The following is a 22567-nucleotide window of genomic DNA, read 5'->3' as shown; positions in this document are numbered from 1 at the left end:
TATGTCATAGAACACTATTGTTCTATTAGAAACCAGGAGGGACAGGAATTCAGGGAAGCCTGGAGGGATTTGCATGAACTGATGCTGAGTGAGATGAGCAGAACCAGACAAACACTGTACACCCTAACAGCAACATGGGGGGTGATGATCATCCTTAATGGATTTGCTCATTCCATCAGTGCAACAATCATCTGTATCCAGATAAAGAACTGTGAAGTTTAAACAAAGTTCAAGGACTATTCCCTTTAATTTAGGGGGGAAAAACCTGATATCTTATCATCTGATCTTGTTATCTCTTATACTTTTTATTTCTTCCTTAAGGATATGATTTCTCTCTCATCACACTCAATTTGGATCAATGTACAACATGGAAGCAAAGTAAAGACTGACAAATTGCTTTCTGTGGGGGTGGGGTGGGGAGGGAAGTAAGATTGGGGGAAATTGTAAAACTCAAATTAAAATCTTTAATAATAAAGAGAATAATAATAGTAATATTAGTAGGTGGTATTTATATACACTTTAAAGTCTGAAAAGCATTTTACATATGAAATCTCATTGAATTTTTACAATAGTACTATAAGGTAAGTGATTTAAATATCATCCTCATTTTACAGTTAAGGAAATTGAGGACAGGAAAATTCAAAGGACTAATAAATGTCTGAAGCAGCACCTAAGCTTGGGTCTTCCCAATTTCAAGTCTAGCACAGTACTGGGAGTGTCGGAGGGAGGGAGGGGACTAGGTAGAGATGCCCAATATATAAACTCAAGAGAAGAGGATATTTTATTCCAAAATACCTACAAGCATAACCTCAAATAATATCAACTTGTCTGGAAGATCCTTTAGAATTTCAAGTAGAAATGATATGAATGTTAAAAATTGAATTAAAGTGGTTATATAACCGAAATGAGAATGGTAGAGGAAAGAATTGGGAAAAGGCAAGTTTTGGAAGAGAGACACTTGGAAAGGAAATTAACAGCTTAGCAAAGAGGAAGACAACCAAGAGCCATACACTCTAAATTAGAATGAACTAAGTAGAAATTAATAACTCCATGAGGTTATAAAAATAGTAAAATACAAAAGCAATAGAGAAAAATGTAAGGTATTTCATGTCAAAAATAACTGACCTGGGAGGAGAAATTTATTGGATACCTGAAAATTATGATTTCGAAAAGAGAATAGATATATTTCAAGAAATCATGAAAAAAATTCTGTCCATCAGTGAACATTTATTAAGCTCCTACTTTGTATGTGTTGGGCACTATTCTAAGAACTGGAGATATAAATAAAGGTAAAAGAGAGTTCTTGTTCTCAAGGAACTCACAATCTAATGGCAGAGGTACAAGCAAAAAACTGTGCACAAACAAATTATGTACAGGATAAATAAGATCTAATCAAGAGAGGGAAGGCACTAGAATTAAGTGGAATTGCAAAAGGCTTTTATCGAAGATAAGATTTTAACTGGGACTTAAGGAAACCAAGGAAGATAGGAGGTGAGATCATGGAGACAATCAGTGAAAATACTTGGAATTTCTTGTTTGAGAAACATCAAGAAGGCCAGCATCACTGGATCTAAGACAACAAAGGAGGAATGTAAGTTGTATTAGAAGATTGGAAAGGTGAGAAGAATGGATAATAAATTCTTGGGATGCCAAGAAGAGGATTTTATGTTTGTCTGGGAAGGGAAAGGAAGCCAGTGGAATTCACTGAGTAGAGAATCAACATGAGCAGACCTATATTTTAGGAAAATCATTGAAGGGAGGATGGAGTGGAGTGGGGAGAGAGGCAGGCAGACCAACCAGCAGCTTATGACACTAGTCATGACATGATAAGAGCTATGAGACCAGAGTTAGAGACCAAAATGGGTATAGAAAGACTAGTAACCTCTTGAAACTCTAAAATAAAAACTTCTAGGAATTTCATAGCATAAAACCAGAATTTCCAGGTTAAAAAAATTCCTGCAAGCAGCCAGAAAGAAAGATTTTAAATACCAAAGAATCACAGTCATGACTACACAAGATTGAACAGTTAACATACAGGAGCAGAGACCACGGAATACAATATTACCCAAGGCAAAAGATGGTTTATAGTCTTACAAGCAAGAATAATTTACATAGAAAAATAATATAATTACAAGGGGAGGAATGGAGTTTAATGAAATAAAGGTCTTTCAAATATTCTTATGAAACTAAAAGAATTGATTGGAAACTTTAAATGTCATATACGGGGGTAAAGAGAAACATAAAAAAGTAAATACAAGCAAGCAACTAGAAAAGAATTTATAAGGATGAAGGTTTTGAATCCTAATGGAGTGATAAAAAAACATTCCTTCGGGATGTCAACAACATAGAAATAAAATATGGAAAGAGAGATTTTTATTTTGTTTTGATCATCTTAAAAGGGGAAAGGAAAAGGAAGAGGAGAAAGAAAGATACAATGGGAAAGAAAAGTTTCAGAATGGTGATGTGTGTGATGGAGGGCAAATACAAATGTATAAAATGAGGAAGGGGGTGGAGGAGATGGGCTTCCTTGAACATTACTTTGAACTAATGCAGAAAGAAGTGAGCAGAACCTCAACAATTTATACTCTAATAATAACACTGTAAAGACTAATAATTTTGAAAGACTTGAGAATTCTGATCAACTTAGTGATTGATCATCATGATTCCAGAACACTAATGACTTAGAATGCTGCCTATCTCCTAATAGAGAGGTGTTGAACTAGCTATGTAGTATGGGACATGCATGTTTAGAAATGGCCAATGTGAGAATATATTTTCCTCCTTTTTTTTGCAAGGCAAAGGGATTAAGTGACTTGCCCATGGTCACACAGATAAGTAAGTATTAAGTATTTGAGATCAGATTTGAACTCCAGGGCCAGTACTCTACCCACTGTGCCACTTAGCTGCCCCCAGAATGTATTTTCCTAAACTGAATTTGTTGCAGGTTTTTTTTTTTGTTTTCTTTTATTTTCTGGGCAGATAGAGGAGTAAGAGGAGAGGGAGCAAGACTGATATCTGTTCACTGAAGTTAAGGAATAGATTCAATAATTCTAAAATAGTTTATCAGAAAAAGATGCAAATATATTTAAAAAATATTTTTCAAATTTTTCTTTCTTTGGCACATTAGATAGCGACTCATCTTTTTCTTCTGTATGTTATTTTTAGTATCAAAGCCCCCAGAAAAAGGTAATAGGAAAACCAGAAGTTGCTCCGGATTGCAGACTTTATGGTCATTTTTATGCTCAGCTGGACATCTTACAGAAGAGACCTTGTGATCCAAGGTATCAGTATGTTTCTGAAATCAACAGAAGAGTTGATAGATATTATAAACAGAAAGAAGGCTATGCTTCACCTCCAGCTCAATGGTAATAAATTCAAACAAACTTTAATATTCTAATAGTAACTTGATTGACCCAACCTTCTTTATTTTGTGATATTTACAATTTTTCAAAAGCAAATAATGAAGCAAGAATATCTAAAAACCCCTTTCTTCTCTTTGCTTTCCACCTCCTTTGCTATTCTTTTTTTATTCTCTTCCTTCACAAGCTAATTGTACCTGTATCTGGACACTGATAAGTTAGAAGGTAACCTAAATAGCAAAAGTTCTTAAGATCATGCTGTATGAAGGACTCTGAGGATGTTTAGTCAGTGGAAAAATTGGTTTACAGGCAGTAGGAGGATTATTTTCAAAGCTATAAATTCAGTTAGTTCTGCATGCCCCCTTGGGCATGTGCCTTCTCAGGAAATAGGAATTTTCATTTACAGTCTTGTCTGTTGACCTGTACAGGGTATAGAAAATTGTGAAATCTTGAAGGAAGTTTAAAGAACAAGTAAAATTATAAAATTATAAAATTTATAAAATTTATAAAAATTTATATAAAATTTATAAAAATTATAAAATTTCCTACTGATCTAGTATCTAGGTATAATCATATCAATTATTTTCATATTCAATGTAATAATAAATTGAATCCCTCTTATACCTAAGAAAATATGCCATGGTCATATTTAAATGTTTTTCTTGTACCCTATTTCTTTGAATTCCTTATATTAATTATTAGTAATGGAACAGTACTACTCCATTAGTCTTGTTACCATTCTGGCCCTATTCCAGTTTGTCAATATCCCTCTTAAAATTGTCCTGAGGTGTCCAGGTAAGGCAGAGTGGTGATGGAAGGCTGGGCTTGAGTTCAGTAGAATCTGAGTTCTAATCCTACCTCAGGTACATACAAGCTATGTGAACCTGGGCAAATCATTTACCCTCTCTGACTCAGTTTCCTCATGTGTAAGATGGGTGTAATAATAACATTTCAATCCCAGGTGGTTTTTGAGGCCCAAATGAAATAACATGTAAAGCATTTTACTACCTCAGAACAATTTTAAGAAGAATTTTAACAAACTGGAATCAGGTTAGGTTGGCAAAGAGGCTTAAATCTCTTAATAGAATATTTTAGTGCTATTAGTTGTAATAAATATGAGGAATTCAGAAAAATAGGGGACAAAATTTTTAAATACGATCTATGGTCTATGAATTATCTTTTACTTAGTTATGAAGGTATTCTATTGTTACTATTATTGGGTATTATTATTATTACAGTACTTACAAACTTTAAAGTGCTAAAGAAATGTTAGATGTAATGATGATGATGCTTAGAATGTAATTTACCTGGTTCAGAGTACTCTCAATTCTGTCATTTTGAACATGGTGCTTTTTTTATTTTACTGTATAAAGATAGTATGGTAGAGTAGAAAGAATGTTGAACTCCGATTCAAAAGAGATCTAGTCTTTGGTAGTTAGATCTTCACTCTGACATCCACTAGTTGATTTATAATAGTTTTCTGACTCTGTTTCTTTTTCTACGAAATAGATATCATAATATTGTATTATTTTTTTAAAAATTTATTAAAAAATTTTTATTTATTGGTGCAGCTAGGTGGCACAGTGGATAGGGGGCAGCTAGGTGGCGCAGTGGCAAGGTTAGCCCAAGGTCACACAGGCAATTATTAAGTGTCAGGCCAGATTTGTACTCAGGTCCTCCTAACTCCGGAGCTGGTGTTCTAGCCACTGTGCTACCTGGATGCCCATATTGTATTTCTTCTTGAGGTTGTGAGGATCAAAACATAAAGTGCTTTGTGAACCTTAAAACATTATGCAAAGATCAGACTATTATTTTTATTATTATTGTGAAAATCACTTAATTTATGTTGAAAGTAATTTAAATTGGTTTTTTATAAGCTGTTGGATAAAGCAGGGAGTCTGGAGTCAGGAATATTTTAGCTCAAATCCAACCTAAGAGATTTAATAACAGTGGAACCTTGGGCAGGCCACTTAACCAGTTTACTTCAGTTTCCTCATCTGTTAAATGACGATTTTTTTAACCTACCTGTCAGGGTTGTATTTTTTTTTAATCTACTATCAATTCCCAATAAACCCTCCAACCACTGTAGAATTCTCCCTAGTGAGAGGCAGCTAGGTGGCACAGTGGATTGAGCACCAGCCCTGGAGTCAGGAGTACCTGAGTTCAAACGCAGCCTCAGACACTTACCTAACTGTGTGGCCTTGGGCAAGCCACTTAACCCCATTTGCCTTGCAAATAAATAAATAAAAAAAGAATTCTCCCTAGTCATGGAAAAAAACTATTAAGCAATAGAAACAGTAGTTGAATCTGAAAGCATATAAGACATTCTGATCTTGTGGTCTACCACCTCTTTATCAAAAAGAGAACCTGTATTTTTTCACAGGGCCTCTAGAACAAAGGTCACCCACTATATTTAATCCGAATTTCAGTTGTTTAGTATTGTTAACTTTTATTATTTTGGTCCAGGGTCACCTAGCTAGTATCTGAGGCTGGATTTAAACTCCAGAAGATGAGTCCTCTGACCCCAGGCCTGGCACTCTACCCACTGTACCTCCTAGCTACCCAAAAGAAAGGTATAGGATCCAGGATATATAAGGAGGTGTGGTTGCATGGATTCTAGCTTGGAGCATTGTTTTCAGTTGGAGCAATGTATTTTAGGAAAGACCTTAATAAGTTAGAGTGTACCCAGAAAAAAATGCAATATGGAGGATTAAGATCTTGGAGTTCATGCCATATAAGAAATAAGAATTGAAAGATATGGTGATATTTGACATGAAGAAAAGAAGACAGAAGTGATTAATGGTTGGATTTTTTATTTTTATTTTGTTTTTATTTTACAAACATGTGAACACATTTCACATGAAAAGGAGACTTTTCTTCTTTGGGGAAATGTGTTCTACGACCCAAAGAACCAATTTACCAACATTTGGAAAACAAACTGTTTATACTGATTTTTTCAAATGGGTTTGGTTTTTTTTTTTTTTAGGTTTTTGCAAGGCAAATGGGGTTAAGTGGCTTGCCCAAGGCCACACAGCTAGGTAATTATTAAGTGTCTGAGAACGGATTTGAACCCAAGTACTCCTGACTCCAGGGCCAGTGCTTTATCCACTACACCACCTAGCCGCCCCCAACGCCACCTAGCCATCCCCTGGTTTGTTTTTTTTTAAGGAGGAGACTTCTCTATACTCTTATCTAGCTGCTGCCCCAGTTATCCCATCTTGACTGCCAAATTTCTTAAGATAAGGTCTTTTCCCAATGCCTCAACTTCCTTACCATTCTCTCTCTCTTAGTTGGCTTCCATCTCCATCACTTGGCAGAAAAGAATTTCCCATTGGTCACCCATTATCACTGAATCTACTGGTCTTTTCTCAGTGAACAATCTCTGATTTTTTATTTTTATTCATTTATTTTTTTTATGCTTTAGTCTGTGTTCAGATAATATCAACTGTTTCTTTGGAGTGGATTGCATTCTTATAAGTCCACCAAAGAAGTTGCTTCAATATTTTCCCCACAGTTGCTATTGCTAACTATATTTTCCTCCATCCTCCCCCCCACATTTACTCTGTTCTCTCTCTCTTTTCACCCTCTCCCTCCTCAAGTGTGTTGTATCTGACTACCCACTCCTCTATCACCTACACCCCCCTCCCCACCCTGTCCCTTTTTTTCTGTCCCTTTACTCTCCTATTTTCCTCCAGGGTAAGATAGATTTCTATACCCTACTGAATCGAATCTCTGATCTTTCTGACTTTTGATGCTGTTGACACTCTCCTTCATCTCTTCTGAATATTTTTATTCAACTTTTGAGATACCACTTTTGACAGTTTTTTTGAACTACCCTTTTGTTCTTGGACTCTTTTGCCCTTTCCTCTTCTTTTCACTTCTTCAAGCTATTTTTTTTTAATCTACAAGGATCTGTTCTCAGTTATCATATTTTCTATACCTACTGTCTTCCTTAGAAATTCTCACTTAGGGGCAGCTAGGTGGTGCAGTGGATAGAGCACCAGCCCTGGAGTCAGAAGAACCTGAGTTCAAATCAGACCTCAGAAACTTAATAATTGCCTAGTTTTGTGACCTTGAGTAGGTCACTTAACCCCAATGCCTTGCCAAAACAAAACAACAACATAAAAAGAAATTGTCATCTATTCTCAGACTGTGAGGAGTGTAGGGTGTTTCTCTTCCATAGAATCTAAGAGGAGATTTAGTTCAAATATATATGTATGTATGTATGTATGTATATATTATTGTATTATGTACACACACACACACACACACACACACACACACATACCTGAGATTAGATTAGACCTGTTCCATCTGGTCCCAAGTTTGATCCAGGGTCTTTGTCCTTTACAAGTGACATATACTGCCCTGTGCTCATTATTATAATGTCCAGGGGCAGGGAAAACATTATTAGAGAATGGTATGGGGTGAGTGTATTGATTAGACTGTAATCCCGACCAATGGCTGGCATGAAGAGGAGGAACATATAAGATTGCGATGCAGAGGATTGTGAATGTGGGAGATTTATGGTTGGAAATGGATTTTGTAATCTTTTGTTGAAGTGTAGAATTCCATCTGCTCCTGAGATGTAAATTGACTCTTATACTGTTCCATTGTTAAATATAAAATTTGTGTCCATCTCCTCATTCCAACCTTCTACCTGGTTTCAGTTAGATAAGAGGGGGGAGGGATTTCCCCCTTACCCCTAGTACCCAGAAAATGGGTGAGGCTATAAAAACCTGGCCTAGGCTCCTCTAAGGGCGGTCAGCTCTCCCTGACTCTCTTTCTTTCTCTCTCTATCTTCTATCTGTCTCTGTTTCCCAAGTAACCTCACCTAGCCTTTTGTTACTGACTTCTATCCTCCAGGAGGAGAAAAAGTTTTTAATCTGTATACAATGTAAGCCTTCTATATAAATAAATCCTGAGCAGTTTTAAAACTCCAGGGGGCTAATTACCTAGCTGTGTGGCCTTGGGCAAGCCACTTAACCCCATTTGCCCTGAAAAAAAAAATCAAACAAACAAAAATTCCAAGGGGCATGTGAACTCATTCACTTTTCTTTTTAATTTTTTAAAATTTATTTATTTAAGGCAGAAGAGTTTAAGTGACTTGCCCAAGATCACACAGCTAGACAATTATTAAGTGTCTGAGACCGGATTTGAACTCAGATCCACCTGACTTCAGGGCTGGTGCTCTACCCCCGCATTTCCTAGCTGCCCTTCATTCATTCATTTTTCTATTGGCAACCCTAAATCTCATCTACCACAATTAGACATTGTCATAATTGGTTGTCTTTCTTGCTCTGAGAAATGGCCCTTTTCTGCCAAAAAGTTTATTAATAAAAGTAACTTTAATCACTCTGGACTCAGTATTTACAGTAATTACAAGTCATTTATACAAGGCTCTCATACTTTTGCATAAGTGACTTGCCTGTGTTTATAATGGGCCCTGACATTTGTCCTGAACCCTGGATCTCCTTCTCTGACAAACTTTTAGGGCATTTCTACCAGAATAGTTTATAGGATCTCAAAAGCAGAATGTCTGAAGCCAAAGTTATTATCTTCACCTCCTCAAATCTCCACCTGACTTCATGATTTCTAACCATCAGAATATTATTTATATTTAAAAAACCAAACAATTTTCAAATTACCTTTGACCCTTCCTTCATCTGCAACATCCAATCAGTTGCTAAGTCCTATCACTTTTATCTCTGTGATATTTCATTTCCTACAGTAAAGTTCTGCTTAAATGCGAGAACTGGCTTCAGTCTGGCTCAGACCTTTCTTACTACTTAGTCTACCCCATCTTCTTGCTTCCTTTTTCTTCCTCTTCATTTCTTCATCATTGTGTCAGATCAACAATTGATCTGGTCATGCCACTTCTCTGCTTAAAACCTTTCATTGGTTCCCTATTGTCTATCAAATAATCTTTATCCTGGTAGTCAAGGTTCTCTAGAACCTGGGGCCATCCCATCTTTCCAAGCTTATCTCATACTACTCATTTCCACATAGAGAGAACTTCTGCCACATTAGATTGCTTGCCATTGCCCAAGGGTGCTCCCTGCTTTTTTCATGAGTTCCATCTTTTAAATCTCTTTCTATGTCTTGAATGCCCTACATATAGGGGGGTGCTTAAGAAAACTGTTAAATTTTTGAGGTGAAATTTTCACTTAGGAATTAGAGCTTGATTTATTATTTTGTTGATTGTTTTGACTTAAGTGATGAAAAATATTAATACTGAAAATTAAATTTAAAAAGTGTGTCCTTGATTGTTAAACATTTACTAGCATTCCCCTTATCTTTCCAGGCAGTACTTTTCTCTCCTGTTATCTCCTATACTGCTTCCCCTCACCCTATTATGTTTTGTATTATGATGTCAATGATTATCTCATATCCACTTCAAATCTTAAGCACCCATTATGGGCCAGCACTGTGCTTACATTTGAACCTCACAACAGTCCTGTGAGGTTAGTGTTATTGTTATCTCCATTTTTCACTTGAGAAAACTGAGGTAAACAGGAGTTAAGCAACTTGCCCAAGGGTCCCACAGTCATTGAATATCAGAGGCCAAATTTGAACTCAGGACTCCAGGTCCTGCATTTTAGTTACTCTGCCATCTGGATGCCTCATGAAAACAGTGCTCTGCAAATAGTAGCTAATATAATAAATAACTAATTAACATTCAGATTGAATTAGGGAACACTGTTAATTAAATTTGCTTTTGAGTGTAAAGAACTTATTCCAGATGAAAGAGCTTTATAATCACACAAGACTTTTTTCCCCATAAATCCTGAAAGAACAAAGATTCTATTTCAAACGGATTTGTACATGCTACCATTCATTTAAGAAGCCACTTCTGAAGAACTTCTGGCATCTTTTCTGCAGTTTTTAACCTTACAGAGTTGCTTAAAGGATAAGAGGTTCAGTGACTTGCCTATGTTTGCAACTAGGGACTTTCTGCCTCTCTATCCATATTGTACTGTCTTTCACAGCAAAGAGTCTAGTAGTTATGAAACAGTGACATTAAATAATAAATCATTTAAGACTTTGTACATAATTCTGCAGGTAAATATGTATTGTTGTTTGGTTTTTTGAATACATATATGTAAGACTAGAGTCTGGCTTGTCAATATTGAATTAACCAAACATTTCAAAAAACATACCCCTTATAGAGTCAGAGAACTCTTGTGCAATAAATAGATTGGGAGTGTTTTTTTCCCTGCAAAAAAAACCCCAAAACACTAAGTCATGTATTCCAGAAAAAAGAGCTTTGGAGTAGATTCCTTTTCCCCCCCACTGTTTTTCCTCCTCCACCTGGTTGCTATTTACACTTGATTCTATGGATATTTTCCATGGAAACACTCCATGGAACTGCCTCCTAATCCTTGACCTTGGAATTGTCCTTTCCATTTCATAAAGGTGAAGTGAAATTGGTTTTTCTTCTGTGCACTAAGATCTGCCAACTGTCAGTCTAGTTTCCTGAAATTATTTTAAATTGCTCCTCTGGCTGAAAAAAATGTTGTTTTTCTTAAGGCCTGCTGAGTACCTTCAAAGGAGATTGGAAGCTCAACAGTATAAGCTGAAAGTGGAAAAACAATTGGTAAGTAAAATGCCAAATTCTGGAAGAAAATCAATACATCTAACCAAGAGATCTGCTTTCTATGCTTTTCTGTGACTATTACTTAAAGACAGTTTCTGGATTTTTTTTCTGACAATTTTAAAAGCAATTCCATTCTATATTACTTCCAGAAAGGGTTCAACAGCAGATTTTTTTATCCAATGAGAAAATAAAACTAGATGTCTCACATGGAAGCATAGAATATTATGTTTCCATTGATACACTTTCTTTCTATTAACTGCTATTAAAGCAGTTAATGTACCTAAATATTGAGTTTAATTTATCATCAGATTCTTTTTTAGAGGAGAGAAAGTTAAGAAAGAATGTTTTCAAAAAGAAAAGTATTTTGCTTTGTAAATAATGTTACTGATAGAGTTTTTTCTTATCAGAAAAGACTAAAAAAGCTATTTTTCATTTTATTATTTATATTTGTCATTCATTAATAGGGTCTTCGTCCATCTTCAGCTGAGCCAAATAACCTATTACAAGTACAGGAAAAAAAGGGAGAACAGCCCAAATTCCAGGATCTACAGTCTAAGAAGAATGAAATTAAGCAAGAGGTCAGTTAACAAGCAATATATGCCTACTGGATACCAGACACTATGCTAAGCTCTGGGATACAGAGAAAAATAAAAACATGTCTTTACCCTCAAAAGAAGTACTACTATACTAACTGAAGAGACAATATATAAATAACACTACATATGTGGTCATTTAAATTGTCCAACCGCCAATAAAAGAGACCAAGGTCGAGCTCTAAGCCAATGGCACTTTATTAAAGAGTCCATGGTCTCCTCTAATGAGATGGACCTCAGATCTTTCTTATGATCTGAGATACCCACTTCATCCAGGACCTTATTTTTATAAGACTTGACATCAGATTCAATACTTAAACACTTTAGAGAGGATATACAAAGTGGTCATAAGATGGCTATAAGATGGTCACCTGCTCGTGTTGGATAAAGGAGAGTGGTCCAGAGGTATAAACAAAATTGAAGTATTTTCCATGCAGTTGAGTTACTGCAGTCACACTGGACTTCATCACCATAACAAGGAAAAACAAGGATGGGAGGCCTCTAGTTAACTTCCTATGATTAAGCTCCTGAACTCTGCAGTTCACAGCTCTGGGGCTTAATATACAGAACTTATAATCACTACCCCTATGGAATCATATCACATTGATTACTACTGATTTGGAATAAAGTAGGAATCAAAATGAATTTTTTCTCACATACAGTTTAAATGAAAGTTAAAAAATGCTCATCTTGCAGAGAAGTATTATTAGCTAAATGTCACTATCTTTTATAAAGATATCAGTGATAATATTATTTTCCATAAGAATAGAAGAGACAGCACAGCCAGGTGGTATAAGTGAGCCCTGGTTCTACTAACTGTGAGACTTTGGTCCGCTTTGTTGGAGTGTAAGAGGGAGGATTATGAGCACATCTGCTGTGAGGGCTCCTCAACCACCTTTGATGGCTAATGTGGCACCTGTGGCTCCAAGAAGCTTGACCCCTCAAAAGATATGTGAATGTAAGCAACTATAACTAAGATAGAAGGAATGGCAGATCCCTCTATACTCTGTTATTATTTTGCAGGTTTGCTTTTTTGGAAACTCAAAGGTTACAAATATCTTGTGCTAATAAAGATGTTACTGTGCTAGGAAGAAACTGGATTTATCACAAGCTTAGTTGTATAACAGACTAAAGGACTTTCATAGATAAAGTATGACAGCAGCCAGTCAAAAGTTCAGTCCCATAGAGCTGTGGTTTCCAGAGATGAGTCTATGTCATACTGGGAGGCTTTGGCATGACGTCAGGGGGTATATCATCAACCAATAGGAGAGTGAGAGCAGTGGCCAATAGTGTGACTTGTCTCCGTCAACCATATCCTTACTCAATAATACAACTTTAGTGCCCTCCTGGGCATTCAAGCTCTCAACTTTGCTTCTATTGTACTGATTGTTGTCCCTTAGGGAATAATAATCTAACCTCAACCTGGACACCAACAGCAGCAGCATCTACATAGGTCCCGTGAGGAAAAATGCTCCTACCTTCCCAGCATATAACACATATCACACTCCCTGCCTTCCCCATCAGTGGCTGTCTGCTCATTCTCCTCTCCTCTTTTAGTTTTGGGTGTGACAGAATGAGTAGCACCAGCTGAGTAGGTAGTGGTGGCTTGCAATCTAGATTATGACTTCATTTTATTATTCTTTTCCACCTAATTCATCCCTGTACTTAAGTTCCCCATTTCTGTTGAGGGACTAGCACCCTTTTACTCCTACAGCATACAATCTCAATATCATTCCTATCACCTCACTTTCACTCTTCTCACATATCCAAGTAGTTGCCAAATCTTTTTGTTTCCAGTGCTACAACATCTCTTGCATGGGCCCCCTTTTTACTCTCTCAGACACTACTCAAGCTCAGTACCTCATCTCCTTTCACCAGGACTGTTAGCAATGGTCATCTTGCCTGAAGTATTTCCTCAATCCAATCCATTCTTCACATACCTGCCAAAAGGATTTTCCTAAAATGTAGGTCTGAATAGATTACTCCTCTTTTCAAGAAACTCCTGGAGCTCCCTAGTACCACAAGGATCAAATAAATATAAATTCATCTGTTTTCTTTGCAGAAGTTTCCCTACCTAATAGTAGCCAGCCTTTCTAACTTGTATTATTTTACCTCATGTTCTTTATGGTCCAGTCAAATTAACCTTTTAGACATTCCTTGTACTATACAAAAACACAATTAAGGAATTCATAAATAGGGCAGCTAGGTGGCACAGTGGATAAAGCACCAGCCCTGGAGTCAGGAGTACCTGGGTTCAAATCCAGTCTCAGACACTTAATAATTACCTAGCTGTATGGCCTTGGGCAAGCCACTTAACCCCATTTGCCTTGAAAAAAAAAACATAAAAAAAAAGAAATTCCTAAATAAATTGAAATTAAAATGTTTTCCACTAAGCAAAGTAATGTGAAGAAAGGAGGATCTGATTCATGTTGAAAGCTTTCTGATGAATTGAAATCAGAGATAATTCATATTAAAAATTTTGTTTTTGTTGGGTTTACGGTCAGTCTCTATACACAGAGGAAACATGAGTCCTGTTGAAGAGTCACTCACTGTTATGACCTATTATTTCTTTGTTGGATATTTTTGATAAAGTTTTTTTAAAAGGAATAAACAAGCAAAGGAAAATTCACTGACTTGGCTAGCTATAGGCTAAGCAAAGAGCATACTGAGCCCAGAATTAGGATAGACCTGTGTTCAAATCCTGCCTTAGATATTCTCTAACTATGGGACCCTGGGCAACTCATTCACCCTGTCTGCTTCAGCTTCTTCATTTATGAAATAGGGATAGTAGCATCTACCTCCCATGGTTGTTGTGAGGAGAAACGTAAAAAGCTTTGCAAGCTTTGAAACTCTACAAAAATATTAGCTATTATCATCAAAGTAACTGTAAATTTCTGATAATTATTTACTTCTCCCCTATACTCCAGGCCATACATAGGGGTTTTTTTTTAGGATTTTTTTAACAAGGCAAATGGGGTTAAGTGGCTTGCCCAAGGCCACACAGCTAGGTAATTATTAAGTGTCTGAGACTGGATTTGAACCCAGGTACTCCTGACTCCAGGGATGGTGCTTTATTCACTGCGCCACCTAGCTGCCCTGATACATAGGGTTTTACAAAAAAATAATGAAACCTATTCAATCATATTGCTCCTAAGCATAAAAAGGGATTTGTACCATTAATAAAATTTAAAATATAGTTTATCTTTGCCTCATTCTTTTTAAGTTCTATTTTTGTAGATGATATATTAGTATAATAGTACATAACATTTATAAATACATATAATAAACATTCTGTGGTTATTCTGTTCCAGAGGAAGGCTGACTACATCTGTCCTTGATGGTTCTAGGGGACACTGAAGAGTTGGGGGGATGCTCTCTTTTCTTTGCCATTTTCCCTATGCCCTCCTGGCTTTGTTTTCTCCCACTCTTAGAATTCAGAAATTGGCACCTTAGTTCCATTTGACTACTTAAAACCATTTAGCTTTTACAAAGGAATATTTATCCTAAAGATATAGGAAAGAACAAAAGTACAAACGTTTTCTTGTCATCTCAGGAGTAGACTTTTTCCTAGACCACCTTAGTCTCTGGGGAGAATGGGTTCACTCTTAGTTTAGTTTTAAAATAATATTGATCCTACCACATTCATGTCAGTTTGCAGCAAGAGGACCCCCTGAGACCTTCTTTCAGGTACTGATGGACTGGGAACCGAAGGTCATAACAAAGGTCATCCCTTGCTTCTAAAAGTAATGATGCCAAGCTGGCTTTAAAACCTGGATGTTGGGATACTCGTTTTCCTGCCTATTCAAAACTCACAAGGTTGGGATCTCCAACTCCCTAGGAGGGAAAGGAACAAATGTGTAGACCAAGGGTAGCTTGTTTTACACAGCCATATTTTAGTCTCATTGGGGAAGAAGACCCAATATTGCTCCCCTTTTACAGCACTGTCTTCTTAGACATCAGCAGAGGAGTCAAACCAAGAGCAGAGCAACAAAGCAGGGTGGCTTGAAGATTATGACTGTGGCTGACTACTGCCCTTGGGAAGACACCCAGCTCCAACTCCCCAGCAAGTCAGAAAAAAGTCTCTTCATCTTATAATTAGCAGACCAGAATCAGTTACAAAATGCCCCATAATCTCTCCAATGCATTTTTATTCCCCTTCATCACAATTCTCTTGGAAGGGGGGACCTCAGTTTATCCATGGAAGATAATGCAAGGATGCACTGGACTCCTGTTACAAATAAGTTGCATATACTGGGGAATGTGTGCTCAAGTGTTTTACTGGTAGGGTAAAAAGTTTGAGAACATTGATGTAGAGCACCAGGCTTCTCAAATTTCATCTATAGCTAATCAGATGTGTGTGTGTGTGTGTGTGTGTGTGTGTGTGTGTGTGTGTGTTTTCTAAATTTTTGACGTATTCAAATGGTGGTCAACTTCTCAAATGGATTGGGGATCTCACTCATTTTAGAGTTTCCTTTAAGGAGTCCAATATCAACCATTTGTACCCGGGAATTCTATCTCTTGTCTTCTCTATCCATGGCTCCTGGTAAGTCCACCATGAAGTTCCATACAATGTGCTAGGGGTCTTCCTCACTTTGTCCTGACATTGTGATAGTGTTGCTGAAGCATACGGGCTGTTCACTAGTCTTTCCTCATCCTTGCCACATAACCAGCCAACCTTCCCTTCCTAACATTTCCTGGAAGATATCTTTTATTCCTGTTCTTTGGTGTTTTTCATTGGTTATATGTTATAACCTGTCATTCTCTTCCCATGTACTTCTCCATGCTCTCTGTGTTATACTCATTTTTAATTCTTCAAAGATAACTGTATTCCCTTTCTCGTTGCTATATAGCAAAATAGATGGAGAGTTGGTGGATTTTTTTTTTGTTTGCAGGTGTTATGCATTCAGCATAGCCTCTGAGACTGACATGAATGTGGTAGGATCAGCATTATTTTAAAACTAAACTAAATAGAATATGGATCAAATCTCTGCCACTTGTGTTAACACCAAAAAAGTAAGTTCCCTAGAATTATTGGTTGTAGTAAATGGAGAACTTTTGAATGCTGTAAAGTTCACTTTCCTTGGCACCATACTTTCCAGGGATGTCCAGATTAATGATGAGGTTGATGTATTCATTGCCAGAGCTAGCTCAGTGTTTAGGAAGGAAACTGTGGGAGAGAAGAAGCATTGATCTGCCAAACCAAACTGAAGATCTACAGAACCATTGTGCTGACCTCATTATTGTCTGTGAAACCTGGATGGTATACCAATGCCATGACAGAAAATTGAGCCACTTCCATCTGAATTGTTTTAGGAAGATACTGAAGGCAAGTAAAGGTACCAGACTGAGGTCCTCTCTTGACTTGAACTGCCAACCATTCAAACTCTACTGAAGAGAGTGCAACCCTAATAGACTGGCCACATAGAATACTAAATGTACATTTAAATATGATTATGGAGAACTCATGCAAGGCAAGTGCTCATACAGAGGTTGAAGTGGTACAAGAGCACTCTCAAGTTCTCTCTGAAAAACTTTAGAATTCAGTGTGAGACTTGGGAGACACTGGCACAAGACTGCTCAGCATGACGTGCCTGCATCAAAGAAGGTGCTGGTCTCTATGAGGAAAAGAAAATTGCAGTAGCACAAAGGAAACCTGAGTTTTACAACTCTAGAGACAATTCCATCTCAATTGTTCAAATGGCATATTTGAGCCCAACCTGTGATAGAATCCTCTGCACTTATATTGAACTGATCAGCCACAGCACTGTACATTTCCTCAATAATGTGATATTATTGGTCTTCTTCTAGAATGAAGGATAAACAACAGCAGCTATATAGCAACCCCAATGGAATATTGGTAATAAAATTTTTAAAAGGTCTTTGTTTCCATGGAAACCTTGGGGTAATGAAAAGATCGTTGCAATTTCCTGAAAGCAATCCAGTCCAATCTATATTCTTCCTGTTCGATTCAGATCCCAGCTTCTCATCTACCTCCTCCTGTTTCTCAGATATATATATATATACAAGCAGATGAGTTTTATAGGTTGTCCATTCAAACTCATCTCTTAATCTAAGCCATCAATCTCCTTCCAAGAGGTCTGCAATGTTCTAAGGCTTGATGTGACCAGAACAATGGAATCTGCAAACAAGAACACTTGGAGGATCTCACTATCCACAAAGAATGCTACTTTAACTTGAACTCTGCTGAGTCTTCTCCATCAATAGTGAAGACCACTGACAAACATATATCTCCTTGCTTTGTGTCTCACCTCTTATTTATTATCATCAGAGAGTTTTTAAGCAGTTTATTTCTTTTTTAGAAATTTATTTTAAACTTAAATATAAAATAAGAAACAAAAAAAAATTCCAGATACACAGCAGAACATGAGAGGATTCAATAAAGAAATAAATTTCTAGTTCAAGAAAGCTATATAATATTACAGATTGTGTTCAGAACTGTCCATCACACATCCACACATAAATACAGAGATTTGCATAGCTAGATATATACATACATGTACATATATTTAAACATATATACACAAATATATACTATATGTATACATAGCTATTTATAATCATATGCAAATTATATATATATACATACATAAAATTTTACAATGCATATTCCACTTGTCCTCTGTTTCTCTGAAGGTGGATAGCATCATCTTTCATAAATCCAAGTCTTTTCTATATTTTTCTAAACTCACCGACTCATCCATCATTTTCTATATCACAGCATTATTCCAATCTTACACTGTCTAGTTATTTTAAATGCTCTAAAATAATATTAAATAATATTGCTGACACATAGTATGGTTTCCCCTATTTTTTCCTTTGACTAAATCTATTTTAGCTTTAACTTTGTCTGATATCATGATTACTACCCCCTCTTTTTTTAACATAATTAATTCTCCTGATCTTTATTTTATGTTTGTATACATTTTTTATTTTTATAGCATTTCCTGAAAGCAACATATTGTTGAATTAAAATTTTTAATCTGGTATTTGTTTCCATTTTATGGGTGAATTCGTCCATTTTGTAATCTAAGTTATAATTATTTGTTGTTTATTTTCCCCACTATCCTTCTCACTGTATTTCTATCTCTCCTTGCTCCTCTACTTTATTTCTACCTGCTATCTTGCCCTCCTATTCTCTAAGGTAGGTACCTTACCCCCTCTCCTCTAGGAATCCTTGCTTTATCCTCTCCCTCCTCTATACCCCCCCTTTTCCTTTTGTTTCTGTTTGAATTTAAAATATTTTTTACACCCTTTCAAATGTGTGTAGTGTTTCCTTTTCATCCCATTCTTGTTAATCTACAATTCCTTCCATACTCCCCCTTATCCTATACCTCACCCTCTACTCAGTAGCCTCCCTATTGCCTCACTTTCTTGTTTCTTTCTGAATTTAGAAGACTTTTATACATATTCACACACACACACACACACACACACACACACACACACACACACACACATTGTTCCTTCATTAACCCATTCCCATGAGAGTAGGGTTCCAGAATTACCAGCCCTACTCCTCCATCTAATTCCTCTGTGTCAGTTTTTCCTCTGGCACCTCATTTGTATTATTCTTTTTATCGTTTCCTATATTTTACTTTTTAGATACTGACCCAAATGTTTAGTTATCTACCTATACAAAATTTTTATGTTACCCATAAAGGACATCTATGATAAGGGTATTTATGAGGAATAAGTAGACTTTTGTATTAGCTGTTCAAACATCTTTATCATTTCACACTTAACAGAAAGATATAGAGAATATAAGGTCCCATTGTACCTATTGGTTGCTGATGAAAAAGCATTTGATTTGGTAGAACAAAACATTGCCTTAAAGCTCTTTTCCAATAATGTGTCTCCCATCCATTTATCAAAATCATTCAAGATTGCTTAAATGATAAGATGACTTTTGGTTATATTTAGATAATTTTTGATAGGTTGTTCACACATATTAAAAATATGCATTGTTTAATAGGAATATTGGAAACAGTTAGAGGAAATACGACAGCAGTACCACAATGATATGAAAGCTATTAGAAGGAAGGTTGGAAGAGGACTTGAGGTAAAAAAAGAAAAAATCAACTTCTCCCAAAGTGATCATTATTTTTTCATTTAGAATAAATACATATATTGAAAAGTTATCAAAATAAATTATTTCCTTAAAGAAAATGGGAATGAAATTTCCAACAGGAATGGTAATTTAACATTTCTTTAGAGAGAAAAACTGAGTAAACTGAAATTCTCTCAGATAATTGGAGAATATAGCAAAATCACTGTTGATTATTATCATCAATTGGTCTAAATCAGTTTATCTTGAGAGCCTCTGTAATATATGGGATAGTGAAAAGATAAACCTCGTTTTGAAACACCTCTATTATTAAATAGCTGTGTGACTATGGATAAATAAATGCCTACTGATTGATTGAGCTGCAAAATGGGAATAATACTTGCATTATTAACTAATCATATTGTGAATATTATTAAATGATAATATATGTGTACTATGTAATCATTAAGGGCCTATATAAATAAAAGCTTTTTTAACCAGCTATGTAAGATGGCATGACTAATAGGCCCTTTTGCACCCTAACTTTTATTAGGAAACTTACTGAATTTTTATAGTGTGGACTCAGAATTAATCATAAATGTTTCATGTTAAAGGAGGATTCAAAAGGAGGATTCAAGACTTACTTTGTAAAGCGGAAAAACACCTATACTCACCAGGATGAACCTGAAGATATAGGAGAACCAGTACAGGTACTGATTACTGTGAATCGAATTTTATCATAAAGTTCCCATAAAGATTTCCTCCTAATATACAAAATCAGTTCCTTGAAAGTTATATATGTCAATTTTCTTAACTACATAAAACCAGTCATTGAAATCTTATAGTAAGGAAACCATCTATTTAATTAACTTGAAATATTACATTTTTTTAATGAATGGAAATCTCAGTTGCCTCCTAAAGGATGCATATCACAATGCCTTGTATATGGTGGTTGCTTAAAAAGATTGAGTTAAATTAATTTGAATTGCATTCCTTATTATATAATACTTATTTGTATACACATTTCTTCCCTCTTTCTATTTGATTATAAGCTCCTTAAGAACTGGCAATGTGTCATATCTGATCTTCTATCTCATGCATTATAGCACCTTATCCATAGTAGAATGCCTAATAAATATTTAACACTTTTATTTGAATTGAAATGAATTATAATATATTTTCAGAAATAAATTCAAAATGATCAAGTTTTGGTCACATTTCTATCTCTCAATTTTCTTTTGACAATTTTCTAATTTTACTTTCTATTTATATATATCTTTATGCATATATACTTGCAAATTAGATATTATTTCTCAGGATCTATCCTCCAGGACTTGGTCTTGTGAAGTAGAGAGATATGACTGCCAAATACACCATGAGATTAGACTATAAATTCATTTGTAAAAATGGAAAAAAAATCACTGAAAGATTATAAACAATATCACCTCATAAAATCATGAGAAATAGTGGAATGAAAAACAAGATTGCAGATGGCTTGGCCAGAGGCAGAACTAAACAAAATCATCTTGGAGGGAAATTGGAAGAAAGATAACAAATGGAAAAAAGTAGATCTGTAAAAATTTTGAAAGAAAATCCTTTTCTTTATTAAGGACAATAGAACCACCTATAATTCTTGGACTCCAGTAATCTCTAGGTGCTGCCTTAGGATCTGATGAATTTTAGAAAAACAAATACGGGAAAAATTGCTTGTTGGAGGCAAAGCAATTTTAAACATATTAAAGGGTTTGATTTTCAAGGGAGGAGGGAATATTTGAACTTTATTGTTATTTTTTAAAAAAGACAACCAGGAAAATTTTATAGTAGCTAACAAATTGTATGTCTACTTTTCCATCTCTATTAAATTCTTTATAAAATAATCTACATAAGCATCAAAAGAAGCATTATAAAGGTATATATAAGAAGAGAAAAGGCAGGCAAATGTTATTCTTCACATTTAATTGAAAGGTGAAGAAGAAACATGATCTTGCTGTGTTTATTATTTGTATGTTGATTTGGCAGAATAAAATGTTTCCAGAGGCTGCAATACCCCTTGGGTGTTTCCCATGTGTATTTTTAAATCTACTAGATTATTTTATAAAGATTTTATAGAGATAGGAAAGTAGAGTTATCTCTGCTATGATGTGCAAGAAGTCTTGGATGATTTAAAAATATGACTGAGAGACATGAACAGGAGGGTCTCTGGAGACATTTTATTCTGCCAAATCAAAGGCTTGTTTTATATTTGACAAATAATAAACACAGTGAGATCTTGTCTTTTCCTCTACTTTTTTTTTTAGGTTTTTTCAAGGCAATGGGGCTAAGTGGCTTGCCCAAGGCCACACAGCTAGGCAATTATTAAGTGTCTGAGACCAGATTTGAACCCAGGTACTCCTGACTCCAGGGCTGGTGCTCTATCCACTACACCACCTAGCCGCCCCCCCCTTTTCTTCCACTTTCAATCAATTTTGTGACTTTGTAAATGTGACCTGTTATAGAATATCATTTGTGAAAACCTGCTGCTTTGCCTCTCACACATACTTTCATCCAGGTGTCTTTGGTACAAATGCATAGACTAACAACAACCCTTTGAGAAAATGAAAACAAAACCCAAAACAAGGAGATTCATGTGCCAAAAGTGCTGAATATAATTGAGGATTTCTAGTGCCCATAGCAAAAAGAAAAGGAGTTGCTTTAAGGATGGTGAGGTTTCTGTTGGCAAATGATAGGTCAATTGCATCAAGCCTTAGAACTCTCCAGAGCCCCCTCTGTGAGAGCCACAATTTCAGAGACCGGTTTGACCACACAGAAAGAACTGTGTGGATGAAGAATGCCGATTGTCTAGGTTTTTAGGAGCTGGCTAGGCGATTCAGTGGAGAGTGCTGGTTCTGGGGTCAGAAAGAGCTGAGTTTAAATTTGGCTTTGGATACCTGCTGCTATGGACTACTGGCCAAGT

The 22567-nt window shown here is 35.9% G+C and overlaps 1 protein-coding gene across 6 annotated transcripts in view; it reads left to right on the top strand.

The window, feature by feature from the left end:
- The window catches only part of NEK5 (NIMA related kinase 5), a 118037-nt gene that overhangs the window by 56621 nt on the left and 38849 nt on the right, over positions 1 to 22567 (top strand). For 4 of the 6 annotated variants that reach the window (XM_074217198.1, XM_074217197.1, XM_074217200.1 and 1 more), the window contains 5 exons: positions 3166 to 3365; positions 10890 to 10956; positions 11421 to 11534; positions 19543 to 19629; positions 20229 to 20324. In XM_074217198.1, the coding sequence (XP_074073299.1) occupies positions 3166 to 3365; positions 10890 to 10956; positions 11421 to 11534; positions 19543 to 19629; positions 20229 to 20324 (564 nt within the window). The remainder of the gene's footprint in view (positions 1 to 3165; positions 3366 to 10889; positions 10957 to 11420; positions 11535 to 19542; positions 19630 to 20228; positions 20325 to 22567) is intronic. The other 2 variants (XM_074217199.1, XM_074217202.1) reach the window with 1 other exon arrangement.

This window comes from Macrotis lagotis, chromosome 1, assembly GCF_037893015.1.
Source record: "Macrotis lagotis isolate mMagLag1 chromosome 1, bilby.v1.9.chrom.fasta, whole genome shotgun sequence".
NCBI lineage: Eukaryota > Metazoa > Chordata > Mammalia > Peramelemorphia > Peramelidae > Macrotis > Macrotis lagotis.
Note: the sequence above shows the minus strand (reverse complement) of the source record. Positions and strands in the feature narration are given on the sequence as shown.